General features: G+C 39.4%; 1 protein-coding gene across 1 annotated transcript in view; it reads left to right on the forward strand.

The window, feature by feature from the left end:
- Positions 1-22,039, forward strand: part of COL14A1 (collagen type XIV alpha 1 chain) — a 113,016-nt gene that overhangs the window by 14,021 nt on the left and 76,956 nt on the right. The window contains 3 exon segments of the mRNA XM_031056746.1: positions 19,392-19,547; positions 20,236-20,355; positions 21,697-21,861. Of these exon segments, the coding sequence (XP_030912606.1) occupies positions 19,392-19,547; positions 20,236-20,355; positions 21,697-21,861 (441 nt within the window).

Consider the following 22,039-nt stretch of genomic DNA (forward strand, 5'->3'; position numbering starts at 1 on the left):
TACACCACTTTTTACTCGTCTGAATTTCTTCAGTTGTATCAGGGCAGTTTGTAACAGGACAAAATACATCTCCATCCAGCACTTCTGGAAAGATATTGCCTGAATTTTACTGTAACAGGTTTTACTAGAAACCTGGGGTGCACATTTAAAACTAAAGCAAAACTTAGAAACTTCTTGATCAGCAAACCTGATCAAAGAGAAAAAATATTATGCAAATTTTTATGAATTCTGGAATTTGTTTAGCCCTATTTCCAACTCAGCTATATATTATTGTACAGTAACAGAACTTTTTCCTCTAGTCTAACTATTGCATATTTCTCTGCTTTGCACAGTATAATGATTATTCAAAGTGATGAAGATTACAACTGAATGACTTCAGTAGGAGTAGGGTGAGATTCCAAGTGAAAACATTGGTCAAAAATAACAGCATCAGCAAAAAATGTATAGCTGGGGTAGAAGTGAATTCAGAACGGATACACAGAAAGTAATGGTATCAAAACTTTCCTAGTTGAATATATAAAGACTGTTCCACCTCAAATTGAAATAGAATCAAAGAAATAAGGAAAAGTCTGAAAGAAATGGATTTAAGAAATAAGTGCAAAATTTTACAGCAAACCCATGAATAATAACTTGATCCTCTGCAGATGTTTGACAGGAAATTATTTGAGTACAGCCAAATGAATTCAGGCCAGCAGTTAATTGGTTTCATAACCATTTAGTGTATGGCTAAATTTGATGGATTTAATAGCAACCCTGATACATTCTGTGTCTGTATTAATATCTTTGGTCAGGCCGGCTAGACCTTGGGAGTTAACACTACAGAAGAAATTATTAGAATCATAAAATCATTAAGGTTGGAAAAAATGTGCATCACTGATTTGACCTAATACCACCATGTCCACAAAAACATCTCATGAAGTGCCATCCATTCAGTTGTTGAACGCTTCCATGGATGGTGATGGCACCAATTCCCTGGCCAGCCTATTCCAGTGTTTATCCTCTCTCAATGTGATGAAATTTTTCATAATATCCAATCTGAATCTCCCCTGGTTCAACCTGAGTCCATTTCTCCTTGTCCTGCCCTTTGGCACCTGGCAGAAGAGACTGACTCCCCCCGGCTGCAGCCTCCTTTCAGGGAGTTGGAGAGAGTGACAAGGTCTCCCCTGGGCCTCCTTTTCTCCAGGCTAAACACCCCCAGCTCTCTCAGCTGTTCCTCATCAGATTTGTGCCCCAGACCCTTCCCCAGCTCTGTTGTCTCCACCCCCTCAATGTCCTTCTTGTAGTGAGGGGCCCAGAACTGGACACAGCACTGGAGGGATGGCCCCACCATTCCCAAGTACAGGGGAACAATCCCAGCCCTGGTCCTGCTGGCCACGCCATTGCTGATCCAGGCCAGGATGCCATTGGCCTTCTTGGCCACCTGGGCACACACTGGTTCATGTTCAGTCACTGCTGACCAGCACCCTCAGGTCCTTTCCCAAGGGCAGCTTTCCAGCCACTGTTCCCAGCCTGTAGGACTGCACGGGGTTGTTGTGACCCAAGTGCAGGACCCAGCACTTGGCCTTGTTGAACCTCACATCACTGGCCTTGGGCCACAGGCTGGATCTAGATCCTACCGTCTCCTACCCTCCAGCAGATCAAGACTCATGCCCAGCTTGGTGTTGTCTGTGACCTTATTGAAAGTGTTATTAATCTGTTTGTATAATCTTTTAAAAATCTTTTATGATGACAGCTAGGTTGAGTTAGATATAATAATATTTTACCTGAGAACAAGAGCAATCTTTGCTCATAACACAATTTGAAAACAACCATTGTCCAGGCTGCTATTGTCAGTGGTTGTGGCTTCTGCTCTTCTTTTGAGTGAAGGAGGAACACAATTCCCCAGTTAATAGTGTCAGGTTTTGATATAAAGAGGTGCCTTCTGTGAACATCTGCACCTCTTGTTACAGAATGATGCTTACTGGAATTAGTAAACCAGAAAATCATTGTTTTGAGGCAAAACTAATAAAGCACATCCATGTACTTGTCAGTGAGTATGAAAAAAAGATTAAGAACTCTTTCAATGTTACAAGCTCTGGTTTGTGAATTATGATAAGTCATGTGTCCTGCTGATTTTCCTGAAAGGCACTACATAATTCTATGAACTTGTTGTTTATAGATACTTAGCTAATATACCTTCTTCAGGGTCAAACAATAAACCCCAGAAATTTCTCTTTCCATTTCAAGGGGACAAAGATTTCACTATAACCCTTCTGCCCCTAGAAACCAGCTCTTGGCTAAGAAATGCAACATGTAAATACCTGTACTTATGATTCTAGGTAGTTCCAGAGCATTTCACTCTTATTTTCGTCTATGGTTTGGAGGACTGTTTATGTAGTGCTGTCCACTATTTAATTACCAACTGTCTAAGGCTCTGAGCAGTGCTGGGAGTTCTAAATGCCTTCTCCTGAACTCCAAAATCTACTTTCTTCTTCTGTCCTTAAATTCAATTGATATGAGGATTTTCCTCTGTCTTTATGGAAGTCTGTCAACAGCTTGTATGACTTGCTAGTAAAGCAGCTTCAGCAACCTAGATTAAAATTTTCCATCTATTCTGTCCTATTCATTCAAGTAGTTGAAAAAGATTTTCTCCTTTTCTGCTCTAAGTACTGTGCTCTTATCACAAGCAAACCTCCAGTATATATCCAGTAATGTCATGGTGCCAAATTAATTCAGGCTTAAGTCTAGCACTCCTCCATCAAATGTTCACTTTATATTTGATTCCCAGAAACTTTCCGTAATTCTTCTGCATGACCGCTTTCAAGTTTTGAATCTCCTTTCTATATTTTTGAGAACCTGTCATTTTTCAGCTTAGTGATTTATCACTGCTGTGCACACTCATATCAGTAATGTCAGAAGCCTTTTCTCTTTCTGTCTGTTGAGAAAAAGCTCACAGATGCAGCTTCTTTCAGCATGCACTGATATTTGAGTGCTTGTACCCTGGCTCCTCTCCAGCTGCCTCATGTACAAAGCTCTTTTCTGTATAGTGACAGGGGTTAATACATTCTGTGCCTTCTCAGATGTTTTACAGTTTCTCAGAGAGCTTCTATGACTGATTCTCTAATCAAATCCCTTTGGGGAGGGGAGAATCAGTGCTTTGACTATATCCTCTGGCAAATATATGACTATATATTTTTCTGCAGAATATTTCTCCATGTATCTGAGCTGGGCTTAACTACCCATTTCAATATAAACAACAAAACACTGAGGCCAATTTTATCTGCATTCGTGTTGATTTGATTGGGGATTTTTAGTTGAGAGGTGTGGTGCCTTAGTGTAGGCTAGCAGCCAAACTCCCACCTAGCTGCTTGCTCGTTCCTCTCCCCCGCAGGATGGGAGAGAAAAAAGGAAGAACAGGAATGAAAGAGTTCATAGCCTGAGATAAAGACAGGGAGACTGCTTACCAGTAACCATGGTAGGCAAACAGAGTCAAGTGGGGGAAGATTTACTTAATTTATTGCCAGTTAAAAAATTTGCTAATGTGGGTAGTGGGAAACAAAAGAGACAAACATTAAAACAACAGCTTTCCTTTCCATTTTCCCAGGCTCAGCTTGACCTCCTCCCAGACTCCTCTCCTCCTCCCTTGTTATCACTGCAAGTTACACTCAATCCAAGTCCCTTCAGAGAGGAAGCAAGTGATGTAAAAGGAGTGTTGAGAGATTGTTATCAGGGTGTAGTGGTCTCCCTCTTCCATTCCTTTCTTCTCATACCTTTCTTCTCCTGGTACATCATCCGCAGGCTGCAGAGAATATCTGCTCTGCCATGGAGCACACTTTCCTCTTGGGCTTCTCTCTGCTGTTTCTCACTCTTTCTAACTTTCCTTCACTCTTTGCTGGGCATTTTTTTTTCCTTTCTTAAATATGTTTTCCCAGAAGTGCCACCATCTGTCCCTGGACATTTGGCCTCTTTTCAGAGGCCTCCTGCAGCCTCCCTCCTGCCAAACCTGGCCATAAACACCCAGTACCAAAGGTTCTCCATTAGTGCTTTACTAGAGTAAAGAATTTACACAGTCTTTAACCTGTCCTGTTTGGAAATTCCCTTATGCAGATCTCACATCAAGATGATTTAGATGCATAGAGCATGTATGGGTCAGATTTCTCTTCTGAATCAGGTGTTGCAGGATAAGCCTTACACAGTCTGTAGACACTCAAAAAATGAGAAATAAGCTCCCATAAAAGACTGTGACTTGTGTATCACAATGTTAACTACTTTCTCATTGTAAAGTGCATGTAATAGAGTCATACAGTAAGTGTGACTGGTTAAGGAGGTCAGGGATCTTCAGTGCACAGCACAGAACACAGAGGTTTGTTCAGCCTTCCAGAATCAAAATTGTGTTTCACCCCAGAGCAAGTCCACTGGGGGCAGGAGTGGTTTTTTCACCAATTTCTGTGAAAATCCAGTGATGTGGTGCTGAGTTAAAATACCTGGGGGAACTGCAGCTTTTTCAATCCCTGAAGTGCCTCTTTCTGACAGGAGTCACCTTTACCATATGCTAAGAGCAAAACTGGAACTGGAACATTAGCTGAGCTCTCTGGGCTGATGGGGAGCCAACTGAAAGGTCTGAGAAAATGGGTGATGCCACCCAGTTCCCTGCCCAAATGAAAAATAGAGGAAACTCTAGGAGAAATTGGTTGACAATAAAAGCTAGATCTGAGTTTCGCATTGTGGAAGACTGGGAAAAGCAGGTAGAAATTTAGGACAGAGAATTTATAACTAATCTATTGTCAATGAATAAACATGGACAACTTGGCAATGGAAAATTTAGGTAGTGGGTGAGTGAAAAACAGCATAGAAATCATAGTGGGCTTTAGAGATAGAAAAGCAGAAGCTCTATATAATGAGCTGTGTAATGCCATGCCTTGGCATTAGGTGAAGATGTCAGGTTACATTATTTGTATGTAAGTAATATAACCTGAACTAATGTTAAAACCAGCAAATAGTGACTTCGTGTACCTTGATCAATAGACCTGCACTGTATATTAATTTAAATTAAAAAGTTTTTGAGGAAGAGGTAAAAATTTCCTGTAAGGAGAAACAAAGGTTTCCTTTGAAAGAATTTAATATTATTAGTGATTTTTAATGAATTTAACTGTTACTGATTTTATTATGATGATTGTGATTATTTGCACAGACATATACATATACAAGTTATAAATACAATGAAGAATAGCTGCTCATTTAGTCATAGCTATCTCTGACACATGCTGTTTCCACTCCCCTTTTTTTTTCTTTTTTTCTTCCCTACTCAGTGATGCACAGAGGAGATATTTTAGTTACATTGTACTACATTTTGAGGTTTTAGTATTTTCAGGGTTTAGTATCATAAAGTGTTCTGGAAAAAGGCCTGAAGCCATCTGTCACGTGATACCTACCTGCTAAGTAGTAATAAGTATGCCTGCAGTTTCTTTTGGGTGACTATGGTCTGCCAGGGCTCAGTTGCCTGTAAAAACTGTGTAGACATATCCAAAGTTATTATGTTTTGTGGTGGGTTAGTTTTTGATAATTTTTTTGAACTTCCTAATGTGTTGTACATTATTTGTGATATTATTGTTTACATTACTTCTACATTCTTTCAATGTAAATGTTTCTGAATTATTTTTTTTTTCATAATGTGTTTTTTATTCTGTCAGACAATGCAAAAGGCATGACCTTCCTCAAAATGCTATGGTATACTTGTCTGAGGTTTCTATTTTAATAGCTCTTGGAGTGAGGTGGAATCAGTCTTCGGACAGTGATAGAAATGAGAGGTGTGGTAAGCTTAGAAAATTTACTGATTTGCATTCTTCTTTCAACATTCCTATACATTTGATGCAAATGAGCTTTGACATTTTTAGTTTTATAGCTGTTGAATGGCGCTATTTAAGTAGGGTAGGAAAAATCCACAGAGAGGTATATTAAGGTACTATTCAGAAGACACTAATTATCTAATTTATTAACTTGTCTGTTTAGTTAATGTCAGATGCTTCAGTAAGTATTACTAGACAGTGTGAAATTAGTGCTGTGAGGTATTTGACTAAGCCACAGGAATGAATACCTTCTGAACTTCTGCTTCATTGGCAGCATTTCATAGTTTTACTCACTTCATCCTGGCTAATGTAACTGCAAATGTTGGTTTTAGTCATGACTTTTTTTATTACTTACTGAACTCCTGGGCTATGGAACTCATTAACTATGTCTTTACACAAATGATTATTTGATTTACTAGCAGGGTTTCCTTGAGCTTTCTGGAGGACACTTTAGGTCTTGATTATGAGCAGCAGAAGAAAGAAATAATAACTATGCTGTGTGGGCATTTTCCCCCAGTGCATTATGTTTTTCCTAAGCAATCTTTGTCTTTTCTCAGCTCTTGCAGGTTTTTCTGCTTCTGCAGTCTGAGGGTAAAAGCAAAGTTTGTTGGAAAGTACTTAGCTTTTCCACTTTAAATACTATTTTTTGCCTTGCTTTTGGAATGGCTGAACCCTTTAGCCCAGTGCCCCAGCTCCAGCCAGTATGAGGACTGGGCCCATAGTCCCAATAGGTCTGGGGTGATCAAGCACAGAGCTTGGCCAAGCAAGTACTAATCAGCCATTTGTGCAGATGGAACTGGTCCCCCTTGATGCCTTCATTGTTCTATTTTCTCATATGTGTTCTTCCCCAAACTACCTTTCAATGTTTTTAGTTCCTCTCCTAAACACATTCTATTAGATCTTGCACAGTCCCCAGGTACTCGTTCCTGTATCCTCTGTCTCGTTGCCCTCTAAGCTGTGACCTGCAGGTCTGAGCCATGTTATGAAGAACAAGTTATCCAAATGTGTTGCTGATCTCAGAAGATACAAGCAGGATGAAACCTCTGTACTTATTGTTCAGTTTCTGGGTTTATGCTGGAATTACACAAGAGGTAAAAATGAAGTTTCTGCACACCTTTTGTTTTCTTCTGTTCCAGTGCAGTGCAATATAATATTGAAGGGTTGCTTGAACTAGATGCAACCAATTTCACTCCAAAACTAATAGCAGTGCAGCAATCCTGTTCAGTACAGCACACTCCCTGGTGAATGCAAAATTCCCTGCTCAGAAATAACTAGCTCAACATCTTCTACCTTATTCTCCATTCCAAAGTGTAGACATTCGGGGTGTTAGGGGATTCATATGTTCGGCGGTCATGTGATGGACATGTCAAGAGGAAGATATCACCTGCTCTGCACTTGAGGGGCTTATTGAAGAGACGCTAAGAAAAAACAAGTGTAGAAGGTCAGTATGCCGAGGTAATGAGATTAGGGAGGAGTATTCAACCGACCACTTGTATCTGTGAAGAGCAAGGAGGAGGGAATTTGACAGGGTATGTTCCTGAAGTTACAACCAATAGCGCAAAAGAGCAAGGTTAGGAGATGTATGCGCCTGCAGGGCAATAACGTAGGGTACTTTAGACGTTGAGTAGCTCGGTTCTCGTGAGAAGCGCGATCAATAGATAACCATGTCCTCTGGCTTGGGAGTGCTTGAAGGCTGTTGGTGAAGAATCGTACCTAGGAGGTGGGCGAATTCAGTAGACTAGGGGAATTCAAAGGTGTACTGTGACAATAGTCGTTTCCGAGGTTGGGAAGTGTGTATAGTAGATAAGTTCCTGGGTCTTTGGGTGACGCTTGCGGCTTGGCTGTAGGTAGACGCATTTGGGCTATATGGTACCTGAAGCAAGAATGTGCCTGGTAGGTGTGTTGGCCGAATGAGGTCCGTTTTGGAGATAATGTTTGGGCTTTTGGTGGAGGGGCATGACGTACATGCAATCCTTTGACCTGATTGTCAATAGCTCCTGTGTGTGTGGTGTATACCTGCTTGTTCTAGCACTTACTAATCAACTAATATAATATGAACATTGAAATGAATCTATTTTCTATGCTTCTTCAAGGGAATAGCCCCAGATCCCTACACCTCCCTTGAGAAGTCTGGGTAATGCTTGGACCATGCTTCAACATTGTTAGAACATTTTGTACCACCACAAAGCTTTGGCAAGCATTTATTATTATGCTCCCCTCACCATGCTACTCTGATCACTCTGAGGTTGCTTAGCCCAGACATTATTTTGTAGAGCTGATTTTGGTTTCTGACTCAGTCACCTTGGCTTTGGACTCAGTTGGCTTTGTTCTGCCCAACCTTAGCCCAAACAGAGAATGCATGATGTCTCCTCTCAGCTTTCTCTAGTGAAAGCAGCACCTGACCATCTGAACTTTGCCAATAGGGCTCTCATTAGAATGCCTACAGCCAGTGGTCTCAGTGGTTTCAGTGGTGGTTAGATCACCATACTGGTATGTGCTAAAAGATGTCTGCACTGGACTCCATGTAGAACCTGCCCAGCAATCCTGTCCCTACCCATGTTAGGTCATCAGAGCATGGGGTTTTTTGACAGTGATTGTTTTTTAATTTGTGCCAAATGTCATGGCTTTCCATTCTTCTCTCAAACTCCTTATTTTCCTCCTCAACTTTAGGTGATGAAAATATTTGTTATAATAAGGAGATGAAGTAGACTTGTCAGAGTTACCATTGCTCTCTTTGATATGTGAACTTTGAATGCTGCACCCAGGCCATCTTGGTTTCTGTGCTTTTCAGAAGGTAGAATTTGATGAGAGGCATCCATTAGGTTTCCAAGCTAGACTATAAATCTGTGAGCTGCCATGCAGAGCTTTGTATATTAGAAATTCCTTGTTAAACACTGGAGGACTTACAGGAGGACTCTGACGCAAGAAAACTCTTGGGTAAACTCCTCTTTACTGTCCAGAAAGTTTAGCTCATTGTGCTGTGGATGATCAATGCTTATTCCAGGAATTCATCCTGAGGATTTCTCTGGAGGAAATAGCTACTGCATCCTTTGAGTACTACTTGCAACTTGGATTTCATTCTGCAATGGCAGTACTTCTATGGACCTGGCTAGGGTAATTTGGAAGACTCCTTCCTGGCTCTCATGACTGAAAAGCATGATGGGAAGTATCAGCACTGACATGGACAGAATTCTTAATGCTTTTCCTTTGCCATAATTTGGTAGTTGCTTTGGAGAAAACAAAGCAAGCTACATTTAGAAATTGCAGCATTTACATCTGCCATCTGGCCAAATTAAATAACACACAAATGTGTTCACATAATCTGAATAAGTAAGAAATATACTTGTGAGAGACAGCTAGTGTGAAACTGCACACCTGGAGATTACTGTCAAGCCTGTGATCCTGACAGAAGAAATCCGAGGAAAGAGAGAGGAAGAGAGAGGAAGAGAGATTGGGAGCAAGAGGTTGATTGTAACCTAAAGAAGTCTCTCTTATGTGTTTGTAACTGCCTTGTCTGTTCTGGATGGTGTAAAATTTTATTTATTTGCATTAGCCTAGGTTGAGAGTGAGTATTAATTTGGAGGTTGCTGGATGTCTTCTTCAATTTGTGTATTCCAGATGATATTCTGACTTTGTTTCAGAATAAACCCTTGCTTTATTGTGAAAATAGAAATCTTGGCATTAGGAATGATAACCAGTCTTCATTCTTACCCAGGAATTCCACTTGCTTAACTCCTTGCTCTGCTTTTCTGTAGGAGGGAATGCATTTCTTCCTGTCAGTGTATTAATATCTGATTAAGGTTAGGTACTACCTCTCATAAATATTCCTGCTCAAGTAGAAGCTGGAGATTGGAGAGATTGCCTTTCTGTCATCCAAAATGTCCCTCCCTAGGAACTCACCCTGAATGCATCCTTTATTGAAGTGTAGACACTGTGTTGACATCTATATCTAGACAATCTGCAGTTTGGAAAAAGAACAACTTTCTAGCTCTCTTTCTACTCTCTGAGTAGAAAAAGTGACTTAGCCTATCTTGAACCTCAGTGGAAGTTTCATTTTATTAATAAAGTGATCCAGCTCCTGATATTAGAACCACTCAGACTGGCAACCTGGGTTAAAAGATGCTTATCCTCATATCCATAACCCTTGAGTTATGTTTCTCCTCATATCTCTGCACAGTAAATATGTATAATGCTTCATAAATCTGAACTATTACCAACTGAATACTTGTCTGGCCTCTTTTTTTCCTTTGGTAGCTTTCCCCTCAGGCATTGACCTTTTTTTGTGCAATTTATTCTTCGTTGAAGTGGGAGGCTGCTATTCACATTCTTGAATGATGGATTAATAGAAGCTCAGCTGAATGAATGATCTTTCATTATCTTCAGACTGATTTTCATCTCTTCAAGTCATTAGCTCTTGAGTATTCATCCAATCAACAGTGCACTGGCATGGCTGGATTCTGCTGGCAGCAAGAGCTGTTCCCATAAGTCAGATTCAGGGTCCGTGTTGACATGTTTCATAATTGAAACACTTTCATTACTACCCTGCTGAGGCATTCCTTAACAGTTCTTCATCCTCTGGCAGCATGAATTCACACAGTCTGTTGGCTTGCTCAGGACCGTGTATATTCTAGGTAAACATCTTGGTATGTCATGAGTGATGCTTGTCTTTGATATAACAGCGAAGCCACATAGTAACAAGTTGAAACTCTGGGCCACTTTTTAAAACTTGTGTGGCAATCTTGAAAGAAGAACCAAAAAAAGCTTTGTGGAGGTGGTAGCCGACAGATATATTATTAAAGACTGAAGTGCAAGACCAAGAACCTCTTGTAAGAATGTGTAATCATAAAGGATTGATGCATTCATCAGCAAACTCATCATGGATTTGCATACCCTGAAGAATTTTCTTTGCTTTATGCTATGGTCAACAAAATGGGAGAGAAAGGTTAAAGTTTTGGTATCTGTTTTCAGGCTTGTGAAATGGCCTTGTCTTAAATACAACTATAAGACACACAATTTTTGGGTTTTAAGTTGTCTGCCATACAAGTTCTCTTTCAAGGCTGCTCTTTACTGTTCCCTATTTGATGAGAGTCTTGTTTCACAGCCTGTCTCATTCATCTGTTGTTAAACAGCAAGCATGAGCTTGTACTGAGGAGAGATGATTTCGGGGGTCATTTCCACCCTCAGACCAGCTACATGGTCTGAGGTCTTCATGTCCCTTCTGGGTCTGTTGGTGCAGGACTCTGGTTCTGGGCTGTCTCATGGTCAGCACACTTTTCCTGGTGCCCTGTGCTGGGTAAGCCTTGGTGTTCCAGCTGAGTTATGTCCCTTGGTTAAAAGGTGCCAGGTTGTAGCTAAAATGGAACTTACCTGGCTGTGGGGACCACATTTTCTACCTCAGAGGTGTTCTCACCTGTCTGGTTGGCTGTACTGATAATACCACTCTGCATGGAATGAGGGACTCCTGTTTCCTTCTCTGACTGCTGAGTTTGGTGTGTGTGTCTTTGGCTCATTACTCTCCAGAGCTGTGGTATTCTTGTACCCTGCCCTTCTGAAATACTCAAAGGAGATTCTGTGGAACACCAGCACCAGCTTGGTGCCTGAGTATATTTAGTTTCCATTTATGCAGCAAAGTTGCAGAATTAGGGCTGCATAGTGGCACAGACAGCTATTTCAGAAATGAAATTCATGTCAGCAGGGCCTTTGCTTGGATTTGATTTTCTTATGTGGTTAGAAATGTGGGCTAAAATTTCTGGTCTCTTGCATTGATCTTTCTAGTATGATAAAGGAAGGGAAAACTGTAAATTTTGAGTGCAGGGATTGTGCTCCTGTGGCCTGTGAAATACCTCTCATATCTCATCTCTTCTCTCTGTACCCTCAAGACCTTTCAAACTCAACATCCAAATTTTACTCAGTGCATAGGCAGGGCAGTGGTGTCAAACAGTGCCAGATCAGCAAGGGGAAGCAGAGAGTCCTGCCCCAGGCAGGAATAACCCCAGGCACCACCAGTGCTGGTGGCCAACTGGCTGGCATGGGGCTTGGCATGAAAAGCCCTGGGAGCTGGGAGATCCTGAGCCAGCATGGACACATGGCACAAGGGAGGCAACCACAGACACAGGTCACAGAGGAGCCTCCTGGACTACCCTGGGAAGGAAGCTGTTAGCAATTGATGGAGGTGATTTTCCCCCTCAGCCCAGCCTTGGTGAAGGCACATGTGGAATTCTGTGTCTGTTGCTGGGCTGGCTCCCCAGTAGAAGAAAGACATGGACTTACTGAAAAGAGTCCACTGAAAGGTCATGGAGATGGTTGAAGGTTTGGAGCATCTTTCATAAATTGGGAGGTTGAGACAGTTGGAGTGTTCAGCTTGTAGGACAGCAAGTTTGAGAGATATCTTTCCACTGTGTAAAAATACACTCTGGAATACGTAAAGAAGGCAGGGATTCTTCTCAGTGGTGTCCAGACAAAGGACAAGAGGCAGCAGACACAAATTAAAGTAACTCTAAATTATATTTAATCAAAGAAAACAATTATTTTGCTGTGAGGATGGTAAAACACTGGAGGGGGTTACTCAGGTTGTGGTGTCTTGGAGACTCTTTAACCTGACTGGACATGGCCCAGAGCAATCTGCTGCTGTTGCCCCTTCTTTGATTAGGGCTGTCAAGAGGTCCCTTCCCACCTCCAGTAGTACCCTGTGATTCTGGGAGTTGAGATTTCCCAGAGTTAGGTATTTACTCAGGCATCTCTGCTAGTTAGAGAATGGAAGAATTGCTATGTTCAAGAGGGCACAAATTTCATCCTGAGGTTTTCTAGATTGACATGTGACATCCTAAATTAGTGAGGCTTCTAAAGATCACTGTATAATTGTATTTATACAGACATACACACTGGTTACATCATGAAAATATTATTTCAAGAACTGCATGAAGTTAATATAGGGCCTTGAATTTTGGCCTTTTGCACTCCAGTTGTGTTGCACCATCCTTTTTGTTTCTAGATACACTGTCCATAATATCATATGTACTTAGATCTGTAATGCTGAGCTGTAGTTTAACTGTGCTGTAGCAGTTTGTTTCAACTAGTTTTTTATTATTTCTGTGTTAACTACTTTCATAAGTATGCAGACTGTTCTCTCAGCAGCCTCTTCTCTGTTACTTTACCTGTTGTGTTACGAGCTCAGGCACAGATCAGTTCTCTATCATAGTTTAGAGGGATTTAGACATACACCTTAATTAATGTTGAGGATTTCTGAGTACCACTTTTGTCTGAAGTGCCCTGATTAACTGTCTTCTAGACAGCCAAAGAAAACTGTCAGGGATTTCATACCTTACTAAAGAAATAGGAGAAATAAGCCTTTTAAATCCTGGCATATTTGTTACATAGGAATGGTAGATAAGTATGACCATATCAATAAAATATACAGTTTTCTGTCTTGAAAAGTAATTTAGACCTTGAGACAGCTGTTTCATTTAAAACATTCATGCACTCAGATGCAGAACTGAGAGGAAAGAGAAGCAGAGAGTTATCACTATAATCTGCAGACGAGTTTCTTAGGTTTCATGTACTTTACAGGAGGATTACTGATCATCTACAGTGTAAATTGTTGCTAAATGGACACAGTGTATTGCCAGGCTGGGCTTCAGGTTCAGGAGAGACTTCAGCAGCATGCATTGTTCTGTGTTGACATGCTGTCGTTTGGAAGAGAAATGATAACAAATGTTTTAAACTCTCAATTTAAATTTAGGGGGATTTAAAACCATATTTTTCTGTCTAGGTACACAGACCAGGAGTGTTTAGTATTGGTGTTTGGTAAGCTGCTGCAGACATTGTGTTCTTCAGTGCTATCAATCAACAATGGCCTGTAAGGAGACATCAGCACTTTCTTTCACAGTTACTTTTTTTTATCCCTCAAAGTAAAATGTTCAGATTTAGAAAGAAAGTTCTAGAAGTTTTTATAAACTAGTGACTACTTGCTGCAGAAGTACAACTGTCATTGAGTGTGTATGAAAAAGTGCATAGAAAATGGCTCTATGCTTCCTTTTCTCACACTTGAGAATTATCGCCAGCATATATAGGCAATTAATGTGTTATCAACTAGTGCTTTGATTAGTTTTGTGGCCTTAAATTCAGATGGTATGCTATAAATAGTATTTAGTAACTGCTGTGTTTTGGAAGCAGAAAATTTTTAAACTACAGTATTCACAGTCAAATTTGATGTGATTAGACACAACACGTTCTGTAAATCTTAATATTCCAGCTCCACCAAGTAACTAATTTGTAGGCTTGCCAGTTGGGCTATATTAGTTTCCTAGAGAGGAATAAGGCACATGGAAAAGGACTGGCTGCTTTTTCTTTTTTTCCTAGGGACAAGGGACAAACTTCTAACCTTGTTGGGCTGCTCGTTAAACCTAATGTTCCAACATTTGGGTTCTTCAAATTCAAGCTGTGGTTGGATCTAGTTTAAAGAGCAGCAGTTGTGTTATATGCATTTGTCTGGTCCATAGGCCTGACATATGGGATGTGTTAAACTGAGGTCCAAGTGTAAGGATGATATCACCAGCACAGAACAATAATATCAGTGTCAGAAGTGTGGACTAGTGAGTTGCTGAATTTTGGAGCTGGACACTGCCTCACGTCCCTTAATTTTTTTAACCCTTTTTAATAAAAGATGTGACATTTTGCTAATGTAGATTTACGCTGCTCTTGTCCTCAGTGGTGCTTCTGCTCAGCGTGGTGCTGTCAGTTGCTGTGGAGGACTGGCTGTTCTCTGTCATTCATGCTTTATTCACAAGGTATTTTTCACTCACTGCTGGCATCAAGCTTCCTGCCTTTTGTGCTTTGTTATCCCATGAACGAGTCTTCTATTCATACTGTATTATTATTATTCACCTCTACTTGAACTTTCTTCCTCTCCTTCCACATATATTATTTGACTTTCCACTGTGACAGGGAGTAAGAAAGGAAACAACATATTGCAGACTCAGAAAGAATTATAGTCTTAACTTCTAGCAGGAGAAGTGTGTGTTTTGGCTCTTGAAAATGAGAACAGAGTTTCATACCAAGGGGAGGCAAAATATCAAATGTGTTTCTGTAAAACATATCATAACTGCACGCAAATTGAACTGGTTTGTCTAAAGCCTTGAGTCCTCCCATGTGACAGTGCCTGTATTTGCAGCTTCTCCCTTTGCCTTTCAAGGAACTTTCAAAGAGCAGTAGTATTAACTCCAGGAGTCTAAATATGCTTCTCTAGATTAAAAATTTTAGTTTTGTATTTCTGTGTGAGTAAGGCTTGCAGGTTTTTTTGGTTGAGCTTCTGTTTTTACCAGTGCTCACTTTCTCACAGCACATGTGTGGAAGAATAGCCGCAGGTAGGGAATGCAGCCCTGGAGAGGTGGTCAGTGTTTCCAGGAGCTTGTCAAGCCTGCTGTGCTCTGTGCAGCCCCCACACTGTCAGAGCTTCTCTCAGGTCTCTCTCTACACTCCATTCCCTTCAGTGGGGTGACTCAAGGGTCCTGTTTTGCAGGCTTCAATCTATCCCAGAAAACTCTGTCTGGATCTTTCTTTCAGCATTGCCATCACTGGCTTCACTCTCAGACAGTTTTGGCATGGTTTTGAGAGTGGTGTAATACTTGCATATTGGAAGTGCCAGCAAATCACCTTCGGTGTCTAGGGGCTTAAGGAATCAAATTCAGGAAACTTCATCTGGCAGATGCAAAGCTCTTTCAATGCTGGCTCTTTGAAAAATTTCCCTGAAACCAAGGAAATAAAATTCTTCATGGTGATTTGATTTTTGGTGGTACTGAAGCAGGTTTTGGGCAAATACCTCACCCTACAACATTGCTGGTAGCCCTTTGCTCTATGTTGGTGCCTTTGAAGGTGAAATTTTGAGTCTGTGCCTTCTTCTGTGAAAAGCAGAAATGAGCAGGCAGAGTCTTTCCTCAGCTTTCTGGCAGAGTGGCAAGTTCCTTCTGCCAAGTAGTGCTAGGAAGATTGTGCATTAATATTTTACTTTCTCCCCCATAAAAGTTCTCCTCCAATTGTAAGCGAAGAAACTGAGGACAGTTGCTGGTGCAAAATATACAGGTTGTTATTCTGACTTCAAAATTTGTGCAATTTTGTTATTTTTGCTTACCTAAAGATCACAGGCTCTGTTATTGTTTGTTGTGGGATGCAGCACTCGAATCAGAATTATGGTTTCTATATGATGTTAGGAAATGTGATATAAAATTTGGTAACTGGTCTCTTCCCTACTGTCCTACTTTTGAAAGTGGTGAGTATTGTATACTTCAGAGGAAAGTGGGGCCTTCTCTCTCACTACTCTTTTCTTGATGACTGAATAAAAGGGAAATAAGCACACTATTGAACCTAATCACACTATTGAACCTTGTAGTAGACTAAAACACTGAGTGTTGAGAGCTTTATTCTATGGAGTGATATGCTGTCATCCTCCTTTAAGAAAGGTTGTTGGGAAAATTGCCAATTAAAATTGTGTATATACTTGAAATGCTCAAAATTACCCTCAAACCCTACAGGAATTCATGACCATATATGACTGTATGGAAAGATTATTGAAAAAGACATTTGCAAGAACTGGCAATAGAAACTGGCTAAGCACAGTGGGGTGCAGAAATTATTTGCTACACACTGTGTCTTTTAGACTAAATTTATTAACTAGGATGTCATGGTGTTTGTGTTCCTATCAGGTTTTAAAGATTCTATCACCGCATTATTCTGTTTAATATCTCACTGTTGTTTATTCCGTTTTAGGGAACTTTCTACAATTCTATTAAGTACAACAAGGAGAAAGCATAAGCAAAATAGTGGGTGTACAGAAGTAACAAAACCTAAATGTTTTATGCAGAAAAGATTCAACAAGTATCTCCTACCTACGAAGAATGAAACAAATTTTCCCACTGTGACCTTGCAGTACAATCTTGGATCAAACCTCACAAGTGTCTTTAACAAAAAAATAATTGGATTATACTATTTACATTGATCTGATGATGTGGAAATAAAACACTGAAAGGAATGTCGTTATTGTTTTCTTTATTCTTTGAATTTTTCTTCACTGCATGGATTTACTAAAACTGATAAAATCCTTCACTACAAAGCCATCACTACAAGATTAAAGAAGCCTTATAGGCAAAACTTGTTGATATGAAATTATATGAAATATTACCAAAGGTAGTAACTGGGTTTCATACTCAGCACAAGATTTTAGAAGTAGAGAAGGAAAATACAACCACACAAATCCTGTTATCCTCATTGGGCTGTATGATTAAACTTCTGGGATAGCACTGAAAGGTACATCTGTGCTATTGTACAGCTGTTTGGATGTGAATCAGGAGTCCTGTGCTTTCATTCTTACTGGTGTTGAGTAGCATTTTACTTTGCCAGTAGCTCTATTGAAGCTTGCAATGCTAGTCATGGCTATTGTGAGAATGGCACAATTGTTAATGGAAGACAAATACTGCAAGCAATGCAGACTGATGAACAGGAAGTTTATTTGCCAAAGATATTTAAAACATTAATTTTGCCATGAGTAGTAGATTCCTATTAAATCACAAAACAGATTCCAGTCCCACTGAAATCAAGGGAAGTTTTTCTATTGACTTCAGTGACATAAAGATTTTGGAATTATGTTCCAATGTAAGATCATTTTTCTGATGCTTACTAAATGTCCCCCAGTGTCAATACATTAAAATGTGTTGCCAATTCAAATAGTGTTGTCTTGTACTGTAAAAGCTAAAATAAAATATTTGCTTTGGCATCGTTGTAAGTGGAATTTTTGTCATGTGTTTAGAACTTATTTTGCACTGCTAGCTGCACGTAGGAAATGTTCCCTGTTCTTCTAAAAATATTTGTAGTACACGTTTAAGACATTAACTGTAACTTTATGGATTGAGTTTAATGCTCAGTGGATTTACACTACAGTATGAATATAACCCTTAATTATTACCAAGGGAACTCCTTCTGCACATCAGATTGGTTTTGCCTGTGAGACTATAGTTTTGTATTTAATGAAAAGATTGCCATTAATAATATGTTGTGAAAGTTTAAAGTTGCTAACCATGTGTTTTATTTTCTCTGTGTATTGGGAGAATTTCTTGGGAGCTAATGCAAACACCTTTTAGATAATTTCTCACTGACTTACTTCTTTTATTTGCTGAACATCTCTGCTCAAATCAGTTTATTTCTGGCAGTGTACTTGGTAATTCCTGTTAGCACCATGTTGAACTGTTAGTATTCTTTGTGAACTAACTTATACAGTGGATCCTGACAAAAATGATAAAAGCTGGGCTGGAGCTTAATTCACTAATCTATGTTTGTTTTTTACTGTATTGAGGGTCATGATTTTCATCCCTAAATGGTTTGTGATGCATCATATCTATTCTACTAAACCTGCTTTAGTTTGTCTTTCCTACTTCCCTTCTTATTCTATTTCTTCAGCCAATCTGGTGTAGAGTTTGTATTTTTGTACTTCAAACATTAGCTCTCATTTCTTATACCTGTGTAGCACCATTCCTTTGTTTCCCTCCCTACAATATGAGTCCACTGTTTCAGCCACCTTAATTTTACAGACACACATCCACTTCTCTGGAATATGGCAATTCTGTCTGAGTTTCTGAAAATCTTTTCCATTCCCTTTCTTCTCTTCTTGGCATTTTTTGAAACTGAATGTGGCACTTCTGTTTAGGCTTCTTAGTTGGCACATAGTGCAATTTGTGTCTAATCTCTACTGCTCTTTCTTTGATTTTCCCACTGGTTAGTTAAGCCTTAGACACCATTAATGTGTACTTCTGCTAATTCTGATTAGATCTTTTCTGTTGTTTAGCTTGTTTTTTTTTTTTAATGCTCTTGCATTTTTCTGTATATCTGTAAGACTAAAGCTTCATTCTCATGCCTGTTCTCATAGAGACTGTGAATTTGAATCTGAGGTCTTTGCATTTTACCTCTGCTGTATTAAGTGCTTCCTACTTAGGTTTAATACAGCATATTCAATTGGCCTTCAGTTTTGCTCAACTCCCAGGAGCAGGAGTGAGATTCACTTCTGGATTTACAAGTCTACAGTGGTGCCTAGTGGTTTTCTATAGGGCTTTTGAGATGTATAGAAACACCTGGTTTTCTCTACTGCCTGTGAAAAGGGCCTTGATAATTGTTTCATATGCCTGCATCTCTAGGTAGCTCTCTCTGCACTGTCTGTGCCTAAGGCTATGTGTCATGCACTGTGTATGGGGACTGAAATTGTGTACGTGCTTTGGCCATGAAAACCAACTCTTTGTTTGGTTGTGCTATATGGCAGTTAGTTCTTTCTCAAGTATTTCTAGACGGAGAGTTTCTTTTCATAGGCCTCCCAAAAGTAATTTTTAACATTTTAGTGAAAGAACTGAAGTAGATAATGGCCAGACTATCCTATAACTGAAGTTAGAACAGACACGTTTAGTCATTTTGCTTTTTTCTATGGAAGAAAGCTTTAATTATCAAGCTTAGTGGGAGAAGGAAGCATATATTTATTGGATTACAAATTTATTGTTGAAATAATAATATTGATTTAATTTTAATGATTTACAGGAAGCCTGTTTACCTGTAAAACTCCAGCAATAGCAGATATTGTGATACTAGTAGATGGTTCTTGGAGTATTGGCAGATTCAATTTCAGGCTTGTTCGACTGTTCCTGGAAAACCTGGTTTCTGCTTTCAATGTGGGATCTGAGAAAACAAGAGTAGGTAAGGTGCCACACTTTTTTCATAATATTTCTCCAGCAGTGTAAAAATGTTATCATTTCAGAATAGTTAACAGTGTAATGCTACTCTTTTTTACAAGATTCATCCTCATCTAGCTCTAGCACTTCTATCATCAGAGTAATGCTGCTGGAATATTTGTAGTCTTAATTCTTCACAGTTTACTGTGATCCTCAACTTAGTTAACTCTAATGCAATGTTAGTGAAAAATGAAAACAGTGGAAACAGTTTTATTGACTTCCATCAGCTTTAGCCTCAAACACTTGCAGTTTAATTTTTGCAGGCAGAATGTGCCAATGGATGACTTTTCCTGTGCTTTAAACTGGCTGAAAGGTATATTTCTGATCTGCTACCATTCAAAAGTACATTAAGTAAAATTGTTCTTCTAAAGAATTTTTGCAATGTTAGTAACTCTGAAAAAGTTTTGTATTTCTTTGCTTTTCATTTAATTAGCGCTTGAGTAAAAGGCCTTGAAAGTTAATTGTGGAGTTGTCACCTAGAACAACTTCATGCTACTTTTTGCTGTCAACCAATGCAGTTTTTCTAGTATGGTAGCAAAGCTCATTGCACTAAGCTAATTGGTAAGGTACTGGAAACCAGGTACATAAAGTCTATGCACTTGAAAAAACCTGTTTTATCTTCCGATGGATTACCTTCCTTTCTGGTTCTTTAGGTCTCGCACAGTACAGTGGGGATCCCCGAATTGAGTGGCACTTGAACGCCTATGGCACAAAGGAGGCTGTTCTGGATGCAGTCCGTAACCTGCCCTATAAGGGAGGGAATACATTGACAGGTACTGTGGATGCTTTGGCTTTTGCCTTTTATCAAAAAACACATTCTGCTGTACAGCCTAAGAAGGGTCAGTGATTATTATGAAGGGTAAAAAGGATGAAGGGGTTTTGCAGCTTGCCAAGGGCTTTATCCAGTGTCATTTAAGCCTTTTCTGAAGCACTTGTCCATTGGCTTCACTGGGAGTCAGGACAGGGTCTCATAACACAAAGTTACCTAAGTCTCTGTGCTGGAAGTAAAATCTTTTACCTGCTGAGAAGAAAATGCAAAATCCATTTATAATGTTCATGCACAGGGCTTTATTTTGGAGAAGGAAAGAATGTTGTTTCAATATTTGACAACTGGTAATACTAACTTTACAAATGGCCACCCAGGGCTTTTAGGTTTCCATTGACATTTTAGCAGTTAAAGCACTGTAGCCTCAGAGACACTTAGTGATGGATAAAGGGGAGCTGCCTGACAATCTGGGAAAAGTACAGTCTCTGAATACAATTCCAGTGTCATCAAGGCAGCAGTTAGTAATGTTGGAATGTTATACCCAAAGACCCAGACATGGCTTCAAGTAAATTGTTGATTTTTTTTCCCCCTGGCGGGTAAGAAGCAGAAGAAACAATAAGCAACAGTCTTTATTTTGGTAGAAGGAGTGATTACAGTGGGACAAAGGACAGAAAACTCTAGTATGATTCTAGGAGTGAGATTCCTGGGTGGTAGGAAGTAGTAAATGATCATGATTATTTTATATGGATGTTAGATGAAAATTAGTTAGAAACTTTAGCTGTGCAAGATTTAAAAGAGTTTTCAGATAAGATCTCATGGTGATGTGTAGGTTTGTCCTGGAGCTGTTGTTCTTCTTTCCTTTTAAATAATTAACATTTATTAAAATCAGATTTTCCCTAAGAGAAAACAAAGCTTTTTTTCCAGCTTGTAACTTGGAAAAAAATAAAAAACCAAACAAAAGTAAGATTATATGTAGCATGAGGATTTACTAAGCTATCCAGAGCATGTGCTTTCATATAAGCAATATAGGGAGAGGGAACTTCCTGTTCTAAGTTGGTAGAACTTGGTAGAGTAAGAAAAAAATATGATGTATTTACAGAAATATCAATTCAAGTTTTCATAGCTAGTTTAAAATATATTGATTGATCAAAAGGCTGCTAAAAATAAATTTCAGCTTCTCTGTGGTTTAGGCTGCTGTTGGAATTTAATTTTTCAGTAAATAAATTCTTCTTTTATGCTTATTCTTCATCAGAATTTTTACATTGAGTAGAAAAACAAACACTGTGATATTGGCAAAGCTAATGGATGTTTCATCTGTAAAAGACTTTAAAAATGTTTTCTTTTTTAGGTCTCGCCTTAACTTACATTTTGGAAAACAGCTTTAAGCCTGAAGCAGGTGCAAGACCTGGGGTATCTAAAATTGGGATACTGATTACGGATGGGAAGTCCCAAGATGATGTTATCCCTCCTGCTAAAAACCTACGAGATGCTGGCATTGAGCTGTTTGCTATTGGTGTGTATTCTGCCATATCCATGTACATGTCCCATTGCACTCTGGTGTGTTTGTATCTGTTGCTGGCTGTACTAAGGAAGTGTTCTTTTCTGCCTTATTCATCATTAATCATATCATCATTAATTTGTATATTTTATAAGAATTGCTTATAACATTGCTGTTATAACTGGAATTTAGC

Source organism: Geospiza fortis, unplaced genomic scaffold, assembly GCF_000277835.1.
Source record: "Geospiza fortis unplaced genomic scaffold, GeoFor_1.0 scaffold111, whole genome shotgun sequence".
Lineage (NCBI taxonomy): Eukaryota > Metazoa > Chordata > Aves > Passeriformes > Thraupidae > Geospiza > Geospiza fortis.